At 36.9% G+C, this 17,436-nt stretch overlaps 2 protein-coding genes across 5 annotated transcripts in view; one reads left to right on the top strand and one right to left on the bottom strand.

Moving 5' to 3' along the window:
- The window catches only part of LOC140673003 (uncharacterized), a 309,159-nt gene extending 293,131 nt beyond the window's left edge, over positions 1–16,028 (top strand). The window contains exon 3 of the mRNA XM_072905564.1: positions 12,077–16,028. Within this exon, the coding sequence (XP_072761665.1) occupies positions 12,113–12,421 (309 nt within the window). The 5' untranslated portion in view covers positions 12,077–12,112 and the 3' untranslated portion in view covers positions 12,422–16,028. The remainder of the gene's footprint in view (positions 1–12,076) is intronic.
- LOC140672971 (neurotrimin) overlaps positions 1–17,436 on the bottom strand; it is a 380,463-nt gene that overhangs the window by 256,737 nt on the left and 106,290 nt on the right. The window lies entirely within an intron of this gene.

Genomic DNA, 17,436 nt, shown 5'->3' with positions numbered 1-17,436 from the left:
GACAAAATATTTACCGACATGGGCGAAAAGCCGCTGATGAACTGTGCAAAAATCTTGAAAACCGCCATAGTAATAACGAGCGCCGTTTAGTAAAAATATATCTCTATTTTTTCTCTCTCTCTCTCTCTCTCTCTCATATCCTAGATATAAAGCACTATATATTACAGATATACCTGGACAGAGCGTAAAGTATCGTTTCAGGTCAAGAGAGTAAAATTCAAGTAGTCGAGATACAGTTCTAGTTAACCGTATATTTATAGGTCGCATAAATGAGGCGCTCTATAAAAGAACAAACCTTAACGTAAAAAAAAAAAAAAAAAAAAAAAAAAAAAGTCATATGTAAATCGATACGGAAATCGAGTCTTATTTTTGCTGGCTGATTATCGTTTAACTGCACCTAATTATGCTATCTGATAAAAGCTCTTTTCGCTCTTCTTCTGCGCTCCATCTTTTTTTTGACGTGTCAATCCGTCGCGTTCGAAACGTCTCAATTTTAGAAAATCACGAGATCCGAATCGTCGGGACAAAAAAAACGCCCAATCTTCGAGGTCGAAGGCGCCGAGAAACGAAGTGTCAGGCGGCGACAAATGTAGAGTATCCGGTATGCGGTGGTGCGCGAGCGTAAGCTTCTAGAAAAAGAAAAGAAGCTGCAAAACCTCTTTAATCTTTCTGGCAGGCTAATTACGCGACAGAAGTGTTCCGCCATGCGGCTCGTACTTCCTTTTTAACGGCCAGTACTCGAGCAGCGACCGCGCAACTAACTGGCGGATTTAAACTCTACCCTAGAGTGACGTAAATATACAACGTGCTGATTTTAAAATTAATCTTATTGAAAACAATCACTTTTTCATCACGCATTAAAAATTTTAATATATTAATGATGAGTAATTTATATACCACGCGGAAAAAAAAAAGTGAATTTCACGCGTTGACATATCATTCACATTAGAAAGGGTAATGAGATTTACACAAGAGAGTGCATCATCTTTATGGTAAATGAGATGCAGAAGAGCCGTTGTTTATTTTTTCAAACTTGCTGATGGACGGCTGACTTACACGATGATGCGCGAATAACGCCACTCGATCATGCTTAGGTCTCGGGATATTTCAGCATCGTAAGCAAGAATGATAATTCTGTGCTATTATATAATAATGATAAAAAATGAGTTACTGCGCGCAATTAATTCGTCATAAAAATAATGCGCATCCAGGATTTCAACTTAATTGTTTCTTAATTATCTGCAAGTGAATTTTTCTTCGAGACATTTTTAATTCAATCGGTCAACATTGAAGCAACCAGTTTAGTTTTGATAAATTGTACGTCATTAAATAGCAAGAATATTAAAAATGAAATAAAAATGACTAACTGCGGAGATCCAATTAAAAAATCAGTTATCCGTAATAAACCTTTCCTTTATTTACGCGATGTCAAGTCAAGAGCTATTTCTCTTCGCTGAGAAGCGGATAACAGGAACAAGCGAAATACAATTGAAGAGAAATATCGATCGCATAACCGCTTCATAATCAAAAATTCCATTAATTAGAAAGTCTTCTCGATACAATTTCTCGACGATCCAACCTATGATGTGCTGCATTATCGAAATTTATGTCGCGCTTTAATCGGAAACGTACTTCATTACCGGAACACTCTGTCGGATTTCTGGTGAGCGACGTTTTCATAACTTTTCAGAGAAGATTAAGTCTCGAGTAACAGCGACGTAGCGGAAAAAAGGTTCTCGAGGAGATATCTCATAGCTTGAAGGCGAGTGATGATGAAAATGAGCGACAGTCGACCGCGATCGGCCCTCGTTTTCAGTGAGATCGCCTAGAGCTTTCTGGGCGGAAAGTTCAAGTTTTGCAAAAATCACCCCGCGATAGAGGTAAAAGAGAACGAGTACGTACTCGAAGGATCCGACATACCGACAACCGCAACCCTCCCCTTTCCCCCTCGTCTAAGAGCAGGAACTGTGACACATTACTGATAATGTAAATGTTATTACGAGAAAATTATACATGTACCGTTCCTTTTAATTTCTTTCCCCCTTTCGGTGCTTGATACATGGCACACTTGGCAAAGATTATTCGCACTAAGAATTTTTAATAACGACGAACCTCGATCGATATCTCTCTTCACTGGTGCAGCGATTGATTCCAATATTCGAAAAGAGCTGATTTTTCAACACGCAACGATGCTGCAGACATCAAAACGCTCAAGTGCCATCATGCTCTCTATCCCTAGTTGCAATTTCGAACAAGATGAAAGAACCATCATAGAAAGGGAGAGGCAAAGAGAGGATACAAACCGCTGGTATACCTATGTTGAAAATCGATAACAATAAGCAGTAACGGAGATCGACATAAGCCGCTGATCGACGAGACTGAATTTAATGGAGAACATTCCCAAAGGGAATAGGTAGACAGGTCGTTACATCGGTAGGCATCGTTATTACTTCGGGCAGCTTCATACGATACGTGCTTTCTCGGCGATTCTATCCAGATACACAGGGATACGTCAAGGAAAAAAAAACTCACGAAAACTCAATCAATTTTGCAAGCTACTTTAACGACCACGACTGCGATTAATATCGGCTTTGTATCCGCGATCGTCGCACAAAAAGAAGAAGCTAACGCCCGCTCTGAGCGTGCAAATTCTTTGACCGTCGAAAGGACACAGTGTGAAAATAAGTAGCATCATGAAGAGGGAAATTTATTGCACCGCCGAATAAATTTCTTTAGCAGATTGTCGCAAGGTTGCACGAAGATGCAAATTACTTGCAAAAGATCGCACCTCTCTTTCTTTCTTTCTCTACCTCTGGAGTATAGAATGCATAGCGCAAACGATATTCCTCCTTCGCATGTTCCATTTCCGCGTGGATGTACATGATAAAGGAATGTCATACGTCGCTCGTGCCATTCTTTATAAAACTTTCAGTATTTCTTCGAGCGCTACGACGTCATAGAAAATATCATACGTGTACCTCACGCACAAAAAGAGAGAGAGAGAGAGAGAGAGAGAGAGAGAGACGCTATGCAAAAAAAAAAAAAAAAAAAAAAAAAAAAAAAGTACAGTCCGTCCGCGCGGTTTACAGATGCGGAATATTAAACAGCTTGGGACGAGCATGAATCTCTCCCATTGGGCGACGACGATGCACTGCGTCTATGTATATCGGAATTAACAATTCGACAAAACTGGTGCACGCGCGTTCGATTTTTCCATTGTTATACAGAAAAACGAAAAAGTAAAAAAAAAAAAAAAATTGCAAAGCAATGACCTGTACGGATAATATTTTTCAATAATATTCGAAAAGAAAAATATATGCGTGATGCATTCATACTTGTCGAATACAAATTGACGGAAGCGATGTATAGTATATAGAATAACGAAAAAAAGAACAAAAATTCATTGAAAAAAATCCATGGAAAAAAGATGCTTCTCCCCGAAGAAGATGATTTTTTATTTCATAATTCGGCGTGTCGCCCCACGATAATGATGCGACCAAGTAAGAGAGCGAGACGAACATTACGTTTGAAAATTTTTCACGTTTGTTCAACATCCAAGAGCTGACACGAAAGTATCCGATACTTGGAGACCCACATATGGTCGATTTAGAATTACACGTCGCTCGATCATTCCTCGGGAGACGTCTGAGAGCATCGCGATACGCCGCGTATCTGGGGGCGAGGATGGAATGACAGCTCGGGGTGGCCGCGAGGAACATTGACCGATCGTTTTATTAACCTGATCTTCGGCGAAGTAATAGTCATTTTTCTGCGCGGGTCGCCCTCCCCGGCAGACGAAAGCAACCGCCGTCGTCGTGACAGCGACCTGTCCGGTAACCCCGATCCATTATATGTCGGTTGACAGCGCAAACAGCGTCGTCGTGCTTCTAGCCGACGACCAATGCATTTCAAATAGAGGCATTTACGGGCGTCGTGGCTTTTATGCGGCGTCGCGCGCGAGAGAAGAAGGGCATAAGTAGATAAAGAGTGTACACGTAAGATCAGATCACATATCTTGCGCATTCGTATACAAAGGCTATTCTATAAAACAATTTAGATATTTATTTATTTAGAGAATAAACGGAGAAAAATCTGCCTCGCTCAAAAGAATATTTTACTAACGTAGACAGATTTCTAGATGTCTCAATTAAAATTTATTGCTATTTTTTGCATCCGTATGTTGAATATTGTTTGTCACATATAGAATTTATAGCAACAATATTCTAGCAATACCTCTGGAAAATTTAAATCTCATTGCCAAATATAATTGTCCTTAACAGTAGACCTTAAAAATAGACACCAAAATTTTCTGTCTAAATTACTCTAATAGTACAGATATATATATATAAATTCCGTCTCTATCATTTAAAATTTAAATTGTTTAAGTACAAAACATACGCAGTATACACTATTTGCCAATCATTTATCTGTTTCAATTAATTTTTTACACCGACAAAATTGTTGTTCAAGTTGCAAGATTATTTTTTTGAATGCATAATACTTCGCGTAATAAGTTCTCATTCGTCTCGGTGTGTTTTTTAATAGTGTCAAGTAAGTCGTATACAATTTACACGGAATGTATTATTACACGGTTATTCTTCAACGGAGGGGCTTGACAAGGGAAGAAAAGCATTCTCGCGGAGTGCTGAATGTGACGTAAACACTTCGACGGCGCCAACGGTAGGAGACCCGGCAGGAATTCATTAGTAAACTTCTCCTACGGGGAGTAGGACTCGTCGGCGTTTAAAGAAATTACTTCGAGCACTTCAAGGGGAACCGCGAATTATGGCGTTTCTCTTCGCGAACGAATCAAGAAAAGACGTTCGCGCTTACTGACAAAAAGATGAAGTCATGTCGCGGCTTGGAGATTGAATACTTAAAAATTGACATATTTTTCACCAAAGGAGCAAAAAGTGACACACGGAAAGGGAGAGAAAAAAATAGTTTCTTTTTTTTTTTTTTTTTTTTTTTTTATATTCTCGAGACATAGCCGGTATGTTGTCGAGAATAAGAAATATGCGCGACTCGGAATGCGAGACTCTCGCTAGGAATTGCATCCACGTGTTACACGTCGCTTTCGCTTGAAATGACAGAAGCTGATCTTATGATTAGATGAGTTTGTTTTTTTTTTCTGTTTTTCAAGACGAGGAAAAATTCAACCGCTCTTATTCATATTTCACACAAGAAGACTACTAACGAAAGACTAGGGTCTCAATAGATTAATTAACGTATATTATGTAGAGATTATAAATTATTAGATTCTGCATTGTGGCTGTTTTCAAGTTGCAACCGCTTGTCTCGCAAGGTATTTTCCAATGTTTCCACAAGTACGTCTTCTCCCCACGTAATGCCACGTTTTGTCGCGCAACTCTCTCCTTCTTTGATAAAAATTTTCATCTCTTAATTTCGATTAACTTTTGCAAGACGCAAATTTAAAAAATGCCTTACAACCAAGATTAAAATGTTACTTGATGTAAGCTTAATAAAATGCATGACACAATGTTAAAGCGATAAATTAAATGCTCTTTCAGAGCATTTTACAGTCTCGAATTGTAGATTTGAAAGAAATTGCAAAAGATGAAAGATATCATGTGAAAAATCAATTTCATTAATTTTAGGCGAATTGAAATATATGAACAAAGACATTTCTCTGTCACATTCGCGTCATTGCTGCTCTGTAATCAAAAAACTCGCGACGGAACATCACATGACGAAAGGAAGAGATTTTGGATTAAGCGACGAGTGACGGAGGGTTGGCGGCGAGATTAACCCTCAGCGCTCCTGTATTTTCTCTCATCGAAGACGAGTGCGGACCTCGTCTTTCGAAACTAAGCCTTTGATGATCCACCAAAATCTTTTCGAGCGTGATCAAAATACAAATCTCGTTTACATGGTCTGGTGAGAAATTTCGAAACCTATCCACACCGTCATCAAAATTGCAATATTATCTCACTCGAGCAATACTCAATTAAACATGCAAATATTATGAAAAGTCGATATATAGAATATTAAACATTCAATAAATATTAGCAATATTTAACAATGTGCAATCAAATGTGACATATTTAATACAAATTAATTAAAAACAGTCAAAGGTATAAAAATGATGTTTAATAAAAAATGATATTTTTCAATTATTAGTTAATAATTTAAATAACTATTGAAATAAAATGCAGCAGTTTCTCGCACAGTTCAACGAGTTTCGATCAAAGGTCGATATTCTTTTATGTGCTTAGAGAAACGTGAAATTGTGTCTCCTTGACGGCAACTTTCGTAATCAATGCTCGTTAATGAACAAAATAAATTTCCAATTATGGCCATTATCTACGGGATGTTTCGCTGATATTATCGATGACGCGATACTCGAACGGCGAGGCGCACGCGTTATAATGTACTTAACTTGTGCCTCCGAGCATGTTAGCTCTCTGTCTCGAGATTACGTAACACGTTATACAACTTGTATGGCAACTGTTGTCGGTGGCAACTTTTCCCCACCTGTCACGTGGCCTATTAAAGAGGGTACATTGCCAATTCACCCCGTAATGTGCGACGCGATGATTAACATCGCCCGTCATTTAAACCGTGAACAAAGGCAATACATATAGAACACAGCGCCGTTTAACATGCTCCATTAATTAAAAGCGACGTCATTTTTCTCGCACTTCCCTTTGCCCCCTCTTCTGTGTTTATTAAAAACATTACAATAGCGTAAACGTTACATTCTTACGTTTCATTTTTCCTTTTTTTTTTTTTTCCCTTGATAATTACGTCCAATTTGCTAGTGTCGCGTGAAACGGATATCAAAAAAATATAACAATAATCATTTCTCTTTTTTTTTTTTTTTTTTTTGTAAAATATGCTTATTATCATGTTATATAGTGTTATTGTAGCAAGAAAGGAAATGAGCTAAAAAATGTTGAAGTTTCTCAAAAATTTGAAAAGAAAGTTAATTTAGTATAGAAAAATCGAAAATAATGATTTAAAAAAAAGATGGAAGAAGGAAAAAAGGACAGTGGCTCTAAAATGAAACAGGAATAGAGAAAATTAATCATTTTAAATACTTGGGTTATATATTAGAAAGAAATAACAGGTACATATTAAGGAAACAATTTAAAAATATTATGTGTGCCATGAAACAAATATAAAGCAAATAAAGAAAAGAAAATTTATAGAATATTTTAAGAGAAAGATATGAATATTTGATCATTTATAATAAAGAGTATGTTAATATTTGGAGCAGAAATCTGGGAATGGAAGAAATATGAGATGTTTTAAAGATGCCAGGATAAATATATACAATAAACGCTAAAGTTAGACTGAAATACATATAATATATTGTTAGGAAAGAAACCAAAAAGCAGAATTTGAAAATAGAAACAGGTAAAAGAACAAACTTGAAAGAAGAAATTGAGAGACATAATATACTGAAGAAATATTTTAGGGAAATAGAGAATCTATAATAAAAACAAATGGGAGAGAAATAGATAAATGTATTTTCGTGGATGAAATGTCTGGGATATAAATTAAAAGATTAAGCGAGGGTTCGAAGTAATAAGTTAATAAATAACCGCAAGAGACTCAAAAATAGATACAACAATAAGATTCAGAATTGTAAATATGATATAAGAAGAGAGTTATATACAATAGAGGAACCCTAGAATATTTAAGAAAACAAGGGCAGAAGCTTTTTAAAAAATTATTGCAAGATTTAGATGTGGGAACGAAGAATTGCGTAATAAATTCTAGCGTGAACAAGAAAAAAATATATGTATAATTTGTCAGAAAATCACTAAAATCAAAATGTTGGAGCATTTAGAAAATAACTGTATCGATTAGAAAGATTAAAAATAGCACACGAATGATTCATATTTTAGGAGAGAGCGAATTAACTGAATGAAACAAATTGTAAGGACAAGGAAAAAAATACGACCAAAGAAAATAACCTTAAGAAAAAAATAATATAAAATTCCTAATGAATAAATAATATAAAATAATAAATTTCAAGTTAAAGACTGCTATTTATGATTTATTTATAATTATTTAAGTCTGATATAATTATTATAAAAAAAGGTAGCATCAAATCAAGTTACGAGGTAAAAACTAATTAAATTAAATTAAGAGATACTATCATGTAAAACATATTTTATACATATACACGACATTACTATAATTTTTTAAAAACCCGCTTTTCACACAAAACCGAAAGACTATCTATCTATTATAATTTATACCGTCCAACGCAATCTCTCAATTTATTTGCGTAAAAACGTATATGTGATAATAGATATTTACAGAAATATCACGCTAATGACACGTATTATTAAATTACAATCGCAACGTGCGAGCAAAAGGCAATATTAATTACCTGTAATAATGTAAGATAATCTAACATTTCAGTATCTTTAAAGGATTAATGTTTGAATTAGAACGGCGCGGCGGGCTGTTTGAGGTTGAATAGCGCATCTAATCACCCGAGTGATGTCGCAAGCTTGATTAGTCCTAAACTCACATTATATCATCTTCAATGTTCTATGGACTGGTTGTCAAAAAAAAAAAAAAAAAAAAAAAAAAAGAATCGAAAACAGATTCGCTGCAAGCGTCCAATTAGTTTATCGGATCAAATTGATTTATTACACTTTCAACTCGATCCACATGTACATGTGTATAATAAATTGCGAACATTTGATCAAATAAAAAATATTTAGACGATTAAAAAAATAATTTAAATTTTAATACGGGCGTACGTATCGCGCAAAGTAAATTTAGACATTAAACAATACCCTCTTCTCTGCGAAACAAATATCTTGGAAAGTAACTTGTATATTGATATAAAGTTTGGCGAAATGGTTTACTATACATATAACAACGCAGTTATACACACTAAAAGTTTCAGCTCGCAACTGCATTATCTAATACGGAGCATTATCTCAGGGAAGAAATTCTGCCGAAGGAATCTCTTCGAAACTCATCAAGAATGTCTATAAATGCGATTTAATCTAGGTAGAGTGAGTCGTATTCCGGAGACAAAAGTTTTACCATCCGGCGCATTGGATTCCAGTTTCGAAAAGCTACCTTTTCGATTTGTCATGGTGCGCGAAACGCGCGACTTTTTTAAAAGTCGTGCATTGCACAAGGAAAGTGATTAATCGTTCCAATGGCCACGACATCGCTCGTTTGTATACATTTCGGTGCGCTGTAAACTTGCAGCACGAAAGTTTTAACACGGCAAACTCGCGTACACAACAAAGACAGCTTCCTAGTTCAATTCTTAAAGAAACAATGAAACAATGAAATTGTCTTTAGGAAATATATCACACAAGGACAACGAGACGCGATGAACTCTCACGTACAAACCGATTATAAACGCGATTCGGAAGATGTATAATTTTATCTACATCTACTTTTACTTAGATTGTGGAAAATGTTAAGAGATAAATATCGTTTGTAAGCTTGAATATGCAAGTAGAATCATTAGTTGTTATTTGATAGATTATCTGCCGGTGAAAAACACAACTGTAATTAATTAATTGCGAGATTAATTATTCAGTTGTTTAATTCATTTTCTCGTAATAGCAAAATATTAGTCTAATTAACTTAATCCGCTCTTAATGAAGTTCGTATATGTTACAACAAAACTTTGGTTATTACGAGTCTCGTTCCAATAATTAAACTCCGCGTTTTATAATTGCACAAAAAAAAAAAAAAAAAAAAAAAAAAAATAGCATCTCCATCAAGTAGAAATTTTCTCTCTTTCTGCAGCTCTTGCGTTTTTCTTGCATGATCTTAGATTTTTTAATCGACGCTGTGTATTCAAACAAAAGTCTCTTAAACGAAACTTGAAGACAAAAATTGCGTGCAACTCGGCCAAACTAAAATTGCAGCGGTTGTCGTTCGAGCATTTAGTGGATAGTCCGCGGTGCGGTGAAAAAGACGGCTTATCCTAGCCGCATTAAAACTTTAACGTTATCTACAGAGAGAGAGAGAGAGAGAGAGAGAGAGAGAGAGAAAGAGAGAGAGAGAGAGAGACGCGGAGATGGAACGAAATGACGGCGGATAGCGTGCAGAGAAAATTCGCGGTTTTCGACACTTAAATACATAACGACACGAAAGCGCCCGAGTGACTTTCTCTGAGATAAAACCAATTTTGCCTTTTTAAGACGTTTGGTTCGCGAGCAAAGAGAGTAAAAACGTGACGCGTGCGAGAAACGAGCTTCACGGTTGTTGTACATTACTTGCGGCGGCAAATTGCTAGGGAATAATACAAATGTAGTTGGAGAACAGGCGTAATGGCCACTAACTGCGACGTGTGGTTCGTTCCACGTTATCGATACTAAATTTCGCGCAAGGTAGAAAAGGACAGCCAAAACTTGCTCCTAACAGGGAGAGAGAGAGAGAGAGAGAGAGAGAGAGAGAGAGAGAGAGAGAGAGAGAGAGAGAGAGAGAGAGAGAGAGAGAGAGAGAGAGAGAGAGAGAGAGAGAGAGAGAGAGAGAGAGAGAGAGGGAGAAAAGGAGGAGGAAGGACATTGATGTAATAGCGCCGATATATCGGCACGAACGAGCATCCAAGCTTCCGCATGACACGGCTCCGGGATCGTACATAAGCGCCAGCCCGAACAACAAATGACCGTCCGTCGCGGGTTGTTGCGGAAGGGTACGACATCCGGTTCTACAGGCGGACGGAACGCGTGATCGATCATTATTGGAGAGCGCCGCCTCGTCCTTTCTCGTCGCTCTCTCGCGTATACTTCAACCTGCCGCGATATCTCGTGAGTCCATCACATCGGGGTGTTCCTGAAGACTGGCTTACTTCGCTAGTTAATCTCCATAACTGAAGTTTGATCCGAGCGCAAAGCTGACTAAAACTAAAATGTTTATTCAACGAGAGACGCCGGATCGACTGAGGAACGGGCGAACGCGCCCTCTCTCTCTTTCTCTCTCTCTCGTTTTAAATAATTATGTAATTAAGTAAAATAATTTAATCTTTCAAATCGGGACGCTTTAATGTTGAAATTTCATGAGATGAATGTTTACGAATAAACGAGAATGAAATAATAAACGTTATTTAAAAGTAAAAGATTGCTTCATTATTGCATAAAATTTTCACAAATGTCTAAAATACGAAATTTATGAATATAATGAATTTAGTCCAAAACAAGAATAATATTATCCGTTCTCGCTTTGTCGATAAATTATTTTAATAATAATTACGAAAAGACGTGACGTCGCGGTGAGGTCGCGGCTGTCACTATGCTAACGTAAAACAAAACGGGCGCAAATTGGTATTGGAATTCCATTATGTTGCGAATGGATGCGTGTGGACCGACCTAATTCGATCGAAATGATCTTTAAACAGGGTTTATAGGGTCTTTAAAATTTCCATGAATACGAGAGGCTACAGTGGCGAATAGATACGGTATCATTTCGAGATTCTATATATGTTGGCTAATGATAGACATTGGTGCTCCAGATTGGTGCGCAATGAATTGACGATAACGTTTCGGCATATTTATTTTCAATTTCGATATCTGATTAATAATAAGTATCAAAGATATCGTTCATCAATGTATGAATTTAACAATTCTAAATATTATCGAACCGCACGATTAAAATAATTTTCGTTTCGATATCTGAGTTTAGACCCTCTTACAAGGAGAGGTCATGTACTCTGCTTCACCGATTTTGATAAAAATTTTTTTGCGAGTAGTAGTCGTCCAATAAAGGTTCCTTGCAAAATTATTCGATGCACTTTTCGAAATTTGCAGAGAAAGAAAATATTTCATAAAGAAAAGTTATTTTTTTTAAATATATTTTTTTTCTTTATGAATTTTTTTTCTGCAAATTCGGAGAAGTGCATCAAATGGCTTTGCAAGGAAACTTCATTGGACGATAACTACGTATAAAAAAATTTTTATCAAAATCGGTGAAGCAGAGTACATGACCTCTTCTTGTTAGACACATAAATCTGCTCTCTGGCTTGACCCAGAATCGAAATTTTTCATTTATCCATCTACTGTTAACTCTATCGTATAAAATTTCTGTTCAATTTCTAATCAATCTATTATATAATTATTTTCAGCCATCACAGAAGACTCGCCCGTTAATTTCGAATAAGATGGAGTTCCATCGAGCTCGTACAGTTCACAGACACGCCACTGGTCCGAAAATCACTGGTCCAGCTAGTAGAGCAACGTCTTTCCGCCGTCACCGCTATACCGGCCGGAAGGCGAGGAGACTCCGTAATTATGACGCCATTATCGTCGCGCCGAGGGCGCTTAATTACACGGCGCTAGAAGCCCTGGCATACGTTGCGAAGCAAGTTACGTTAAGACGCTCGCGGGAATACTTACTCGAGAGATGTGGCGAGGGCGAAGGCCGCGGGTCGCACCGCGGAGATGGAAGTAAACGGCGGGACCTGACATAATTTTAACCCGCCGGGTCTTGTTAATTACAAGGCGCGTCGTGTACGCCATGTGGCAGTTTCTGATCACCACGACCTACACTGCAGTCTGTGCCATAACAACATAACGCGCTTTCTCTGATTACACGTTGCATCGAGAAAAGCACATTTTTTAGCTGTGATTTTTAAAGGATAAAAAGAGAAACTTTATATAAGACACAAAAACATATCCTCGGAAATATTTTTACTGTTGCAGAATTTGCTATATATAAACACTTGAAATATTCTCTGCTACTTATACATATATTACTGTACATTGGTAAAATAATACAATCAACTCAAATGAGATAAATTTGACGCTCATGAATTTATATCAATATTTTTATCGACAACATAAATATCCGTAAAATATGGACGCAATTATGGTAATTACATCTCTCTCCTTCAGTATGCAATAACAACTGGCCTATCATGTAAATAATACGTGTATACCTTGTTGCAATTCCTTGCTGAATACTGTGGGAAGGATGTACAGTCACTATACACAGATATCAGGCAAATAATATAACGCGCTTTTTCTGATTACACGTTGCATCGAGAAAAGCACATTTTTTAGCTGTGATTTTTAAAGGATAAAAAGAGAAACTTTATATAAGACACAAAAACGTATCCTCGGAAATATTTTCACTGTTGCAGAATTTGCTATATATAAACACTTGAAATATTCTCTGCTACTTATACATATATTACTGTATATTGGTAAAATAATACAATCAACTCAAATGAGATAAATTTGACGCTCATGAATTTATATCAATATTTTTATCGACAACATAAATATCCGTAAAATATGGACGCAATTATGGTAATTACATCTCTCCCCTTCAGTATGCAATAACAACTGGCCTATCATGTAAATAATACGTGTATACCTTGTTGCAATTCCTTGCTGAATACTATGGGAAGGATGTACAGTCACTATACGCGGATATCAGGCAAACAATCGCTCATGTACAAACGAAACGTACAAACAGATCCGTTGATACGTACACACATATTACAGAGACGAACGTTTGCGTACGCATCACAACATCATGCTAACTGCATGTCATTCCTCATCGAGGCAATACGCATTGTTGTTTGTTAATTTGGTGAGAAACTATATAAAAATAAAGGTTTTTCTTTTAAATTTTCATCTTTTTATTTCGTGCAGTATGGCTCGAACTAAAGAAGAAGCTACATGCTACAAAGTCCACGTTAATTGAATAGTATTGTTTATATTACGTGCTCCTGGTTTTTGATTAAGTTTGCTCGTCATCTTGGCACTCCATTAGTACGATCACATCGGCGCGCGACTCTAATGTCGGTGAGTCGTGAAAAATGAACGAGTATAAAAATTCAAGGCGTCTGGAAACTAATGAGTGGTGACGGTACATGACGTATATATATATATATATATATATATATATGCAATGTACGCATTTCCTGCAATATAACGCGGTCAACCACCAGGCAAACGACCAACCACCTAGGCTTCAGTAGGCTCTTTCGCTAACGATCGCACTCCAAATTACAGGCGGAATCTGGGGCATAGCCGCAATACGGCATTTCGGCCGGGATATGAGACACGAGGTTATAGAGAGCCTTTCGCCAAGATAACGGACGGAAGTTGTCCGTTTATCGATGCCAAAACGGAAGCCGTATCGCGAATAAAGCGCGACAAACAATCGCAAATAATAACTGGATAATAGCTGGTGGTCATTTTGCAAGGAACGATGACGCATTCGAAAAATCGCAATGACGGTAGAAATGCATTCGTTGCCCGCATTCTCGTGGCGCGCATTCTGTAACTCGCTAAATAGAATACAAATTGCGTCATAGAGGAAATTAGCCACGTAACGCGTTTTCACTTAATTGCGGCAAATACAGCCTCCCCCTCCCCAACCCTGCTGCCCTCCACTCGAATCGGCAACCGGGAACGCGCGTCGCGTGGCTGATAATTCGCGAGATAATTCACGAAATTTCAGAGTGAGTTTCTCGGTATTACAGCAGTCAATATAATTGACGAGCAACGGGCAGTACGTCGCGGCGTGAAATTGAATTAAAGCACTGTCAACCGGTCCCGGTAGCAACTGTTACTGCAAATTTGTACGACACGTTCAACAGTGTTCACAGGACGACACCTCGTGTCAACGGATATAATAATAATCATACGTCGGAAACTGCATCGGTTTGCCCTTATTTTTTCAGGAAACACAATTTATCGATCAGCGCGCGATGGTGCGCGACGAGTTCCATCGAGTTCCGCATTTAATAGCGTGCCGATCAACCTTATTGTCGTTTAATCCAAGTCTCGCGCTGATGATATTGCTGTTTAATCATACGTAATTACATATCGGCGCGGTTAACGTTGACTCTCGTGATTCCGAATCGAGCCGAATATTCGAATCGCGATTTCGCAACGTTGCGTGATATATTTGTGCAACAATTTATTTCGTGACCGCAAAGCGATGACCCTACCTCTCCCGCTCCCCCCCCCCCCCGCCCTCGCCTCACAATCCAATTATAAATTCATATTTATTACCGTTAATTAAATGAATATTTCTACTTTTAAAAAACCTCGAAAATACTCTCATGTAAAACGGTTCGATTTCGAAACGTATAATTAGATGGACAAAGAAACCTTAGCAATCAAAGAGAACGTCAGAAAATACTTTGTCCAACGTGATCAATCTATCGTTGTTAAATAGAGCAAGTAAAGAGTTATGGCACTCGTGATACTTTTATATCGTAAGATCGATTTAAAGTTCGCGCATCCTGACAGAGTTCGGACTCCCCGAGGAAACTGCTGAGATAGCGAAATCCTAGACAACTTTTTGCTTTCAATGAGCGTCGATAAAACTGAAATTGATAAGAAAACGAAAAATGTCATTATCCAAAACGTTCCGTAACTATTTCTCAAAAAAATATACGCAAGCTCCAACTAATTTTGATCTTTAATTCTACAAGCACCTTTAACCGTGTGATTTTACTTTTACTTCAAATGGCTGTCCATAAAAAAAGTTCTACAAAATTAGAATCATACATTTTTACAAAGGAATATAATATTCAGGTATTTTTCTATCTTAACTTTGTAACTACATCTCAAAATTTAAATTAAAACCTACAAAGTTAAAGCGATATAAATTAAATTTGCAAAAATTTTCCTTGCTCGGAAAATTGCCGGAACGGCATTGCAAAATTTCATTGAAAGATCACGGGAATAGTAATACGGGTTGTATAAATTCGCGAAAAGCGAATTCGTCCACGAAGGAAGAACTAACTCAAACCGAGCGGGTCACCAAGTTCTTTAAACGTAACGTAGTGCCCGCGTCTCAGCTCGCGGAAGCCGCCCGAGGATTTAAGTTCGCAAACTTCAAACTTTGTCTAATTACGGTCTGTAAAGATCTTGATGTTCGAAACGCCCTGCTCTTCCATCAACCCAAATACACCGATTAAACGTATATATATATATATATTCGTGTTAAATGTTATCCATTCTTAGCTTTTCAATCTATAAAATAAATCTAAATACAAGATTTTTCCAAAAAACATATATATGCAAAAATTCTCGTTATTACTTCATGATATACAGATACTTTAAATTTTTCTCTTACAAAAAAAAAAAAAAAAAAAGAAAAGAATTTTATTAGTTTCCACAATTATTGCAGAGCTTTTTACATTGCGTTTATTTACTTTTTTATTTAAGCCGATTCCACAAACTGACCATAAAATCTCACTTCACGGAACGAGAATGCGAATTTATCGTTGCTCTGCAAAATGTGATACTTAAATCGAATGCTATTCAGTGCAAGTGCAACACACTGTATCCGCTAGTATATAGACACTAAGAAAAATCCGCTTTACAAATTTTTACGATATCATTGCCACTAACGGTGTTTTCGTAAAAATTCCCACGATAGAGACTAGACGGTGGAAATGCAACGACGGGCGTACACATGTACACGCAAAATATAGAAAAAGGAAAATATACATATATATATATATATATATATTCCTAAAGCAAGAACAAAATCAGGAAATATGATTCGAGTCATATTGATGTGCACCACGTTCAGTCGGATACGAGCTGGCACAAATATTTCGAGCATCGAATGTCAAACGAGCCGGTAAAGCGTAGCGAAGCAAAACGGGATTATTGTACCGTACGAGAAGCGAATTGAGACACTTTGATGTTTTTATGTGCTACAAACGTATTTTCATTGGCGTCGATGTAACGAAAAAAGAGCAAAATCAGCTTCAGCGAGACGTGTTTACACTTCCATGAATGAACAGAAATAAGTTTGAGATATCAATGGTCTGGTGAATAGCTGGTCGATATATAAAAGTGAAAAATGAAAAGTATATTCATTTAACGTCAAGAATAAAATCGTTTTGATATATCACTGTTCGAATGTTTTCTTGCGAAATTCAGAATTATTTATCGCCGACACGTAAAATGTTTATCAATAATATTCTATAATCGCTAATTGTTACATAAAATGTACAAGATTCAAATGTATGAAAATGCAAATCAGGTCATATGTTACGATAACTTTACAGATAAAGTAGTATCTGCTTGTGTTACAATTGATAACAATAATTAATTGTTCACGCTGTATTTTAATGAAGAATATTTGCGAGAGATCGATAATTTTATTTGTAGCGTTTCGGAATATGACTACGACAAAATTATCGCGACATTTCAGAGCCTGATAATGTTATTAGTAATGTAATAAATAAAGAAGATTGAAATGTATGAAAACTCGAATCAGGCTGCATGTTACGATAACTTTACAGATAAGATAATATCCACTTGTGCTACAATCGATAGCAATAATTAATCATTTCACGTCGGATTTTAACAAAGGATGTCCGTTGAAAGATATCGATAACTTTATTAAGCGTTTCAGAATATGACTATGACGGAGTTATCGGGACGCGAGAGCGACATTTCAGAGTTCGATAATGTTATCGGTAATATAGCGTGCACCAACATA

Source organism: Anoplolepis gracilipes, chromosome 1 (assembly GCF_047496725.1).
Source record: "Anoplolepis gracilipes chromosome 1, ASM4749672v1, whole genome shotgun sequence".
Taxonomy (NCBI): domain Eukaryota; kingdom Metazoa; phylum Arthropoda; class Insecta; order Hymenoptera; family Formicidae; genus Anoplolepis; species Anoplolepis gracilipes.
Note: the sequence above shows the minus strand (reverse complement) of the source record. Positions and strands in the feature narration are given on the sequence as shown.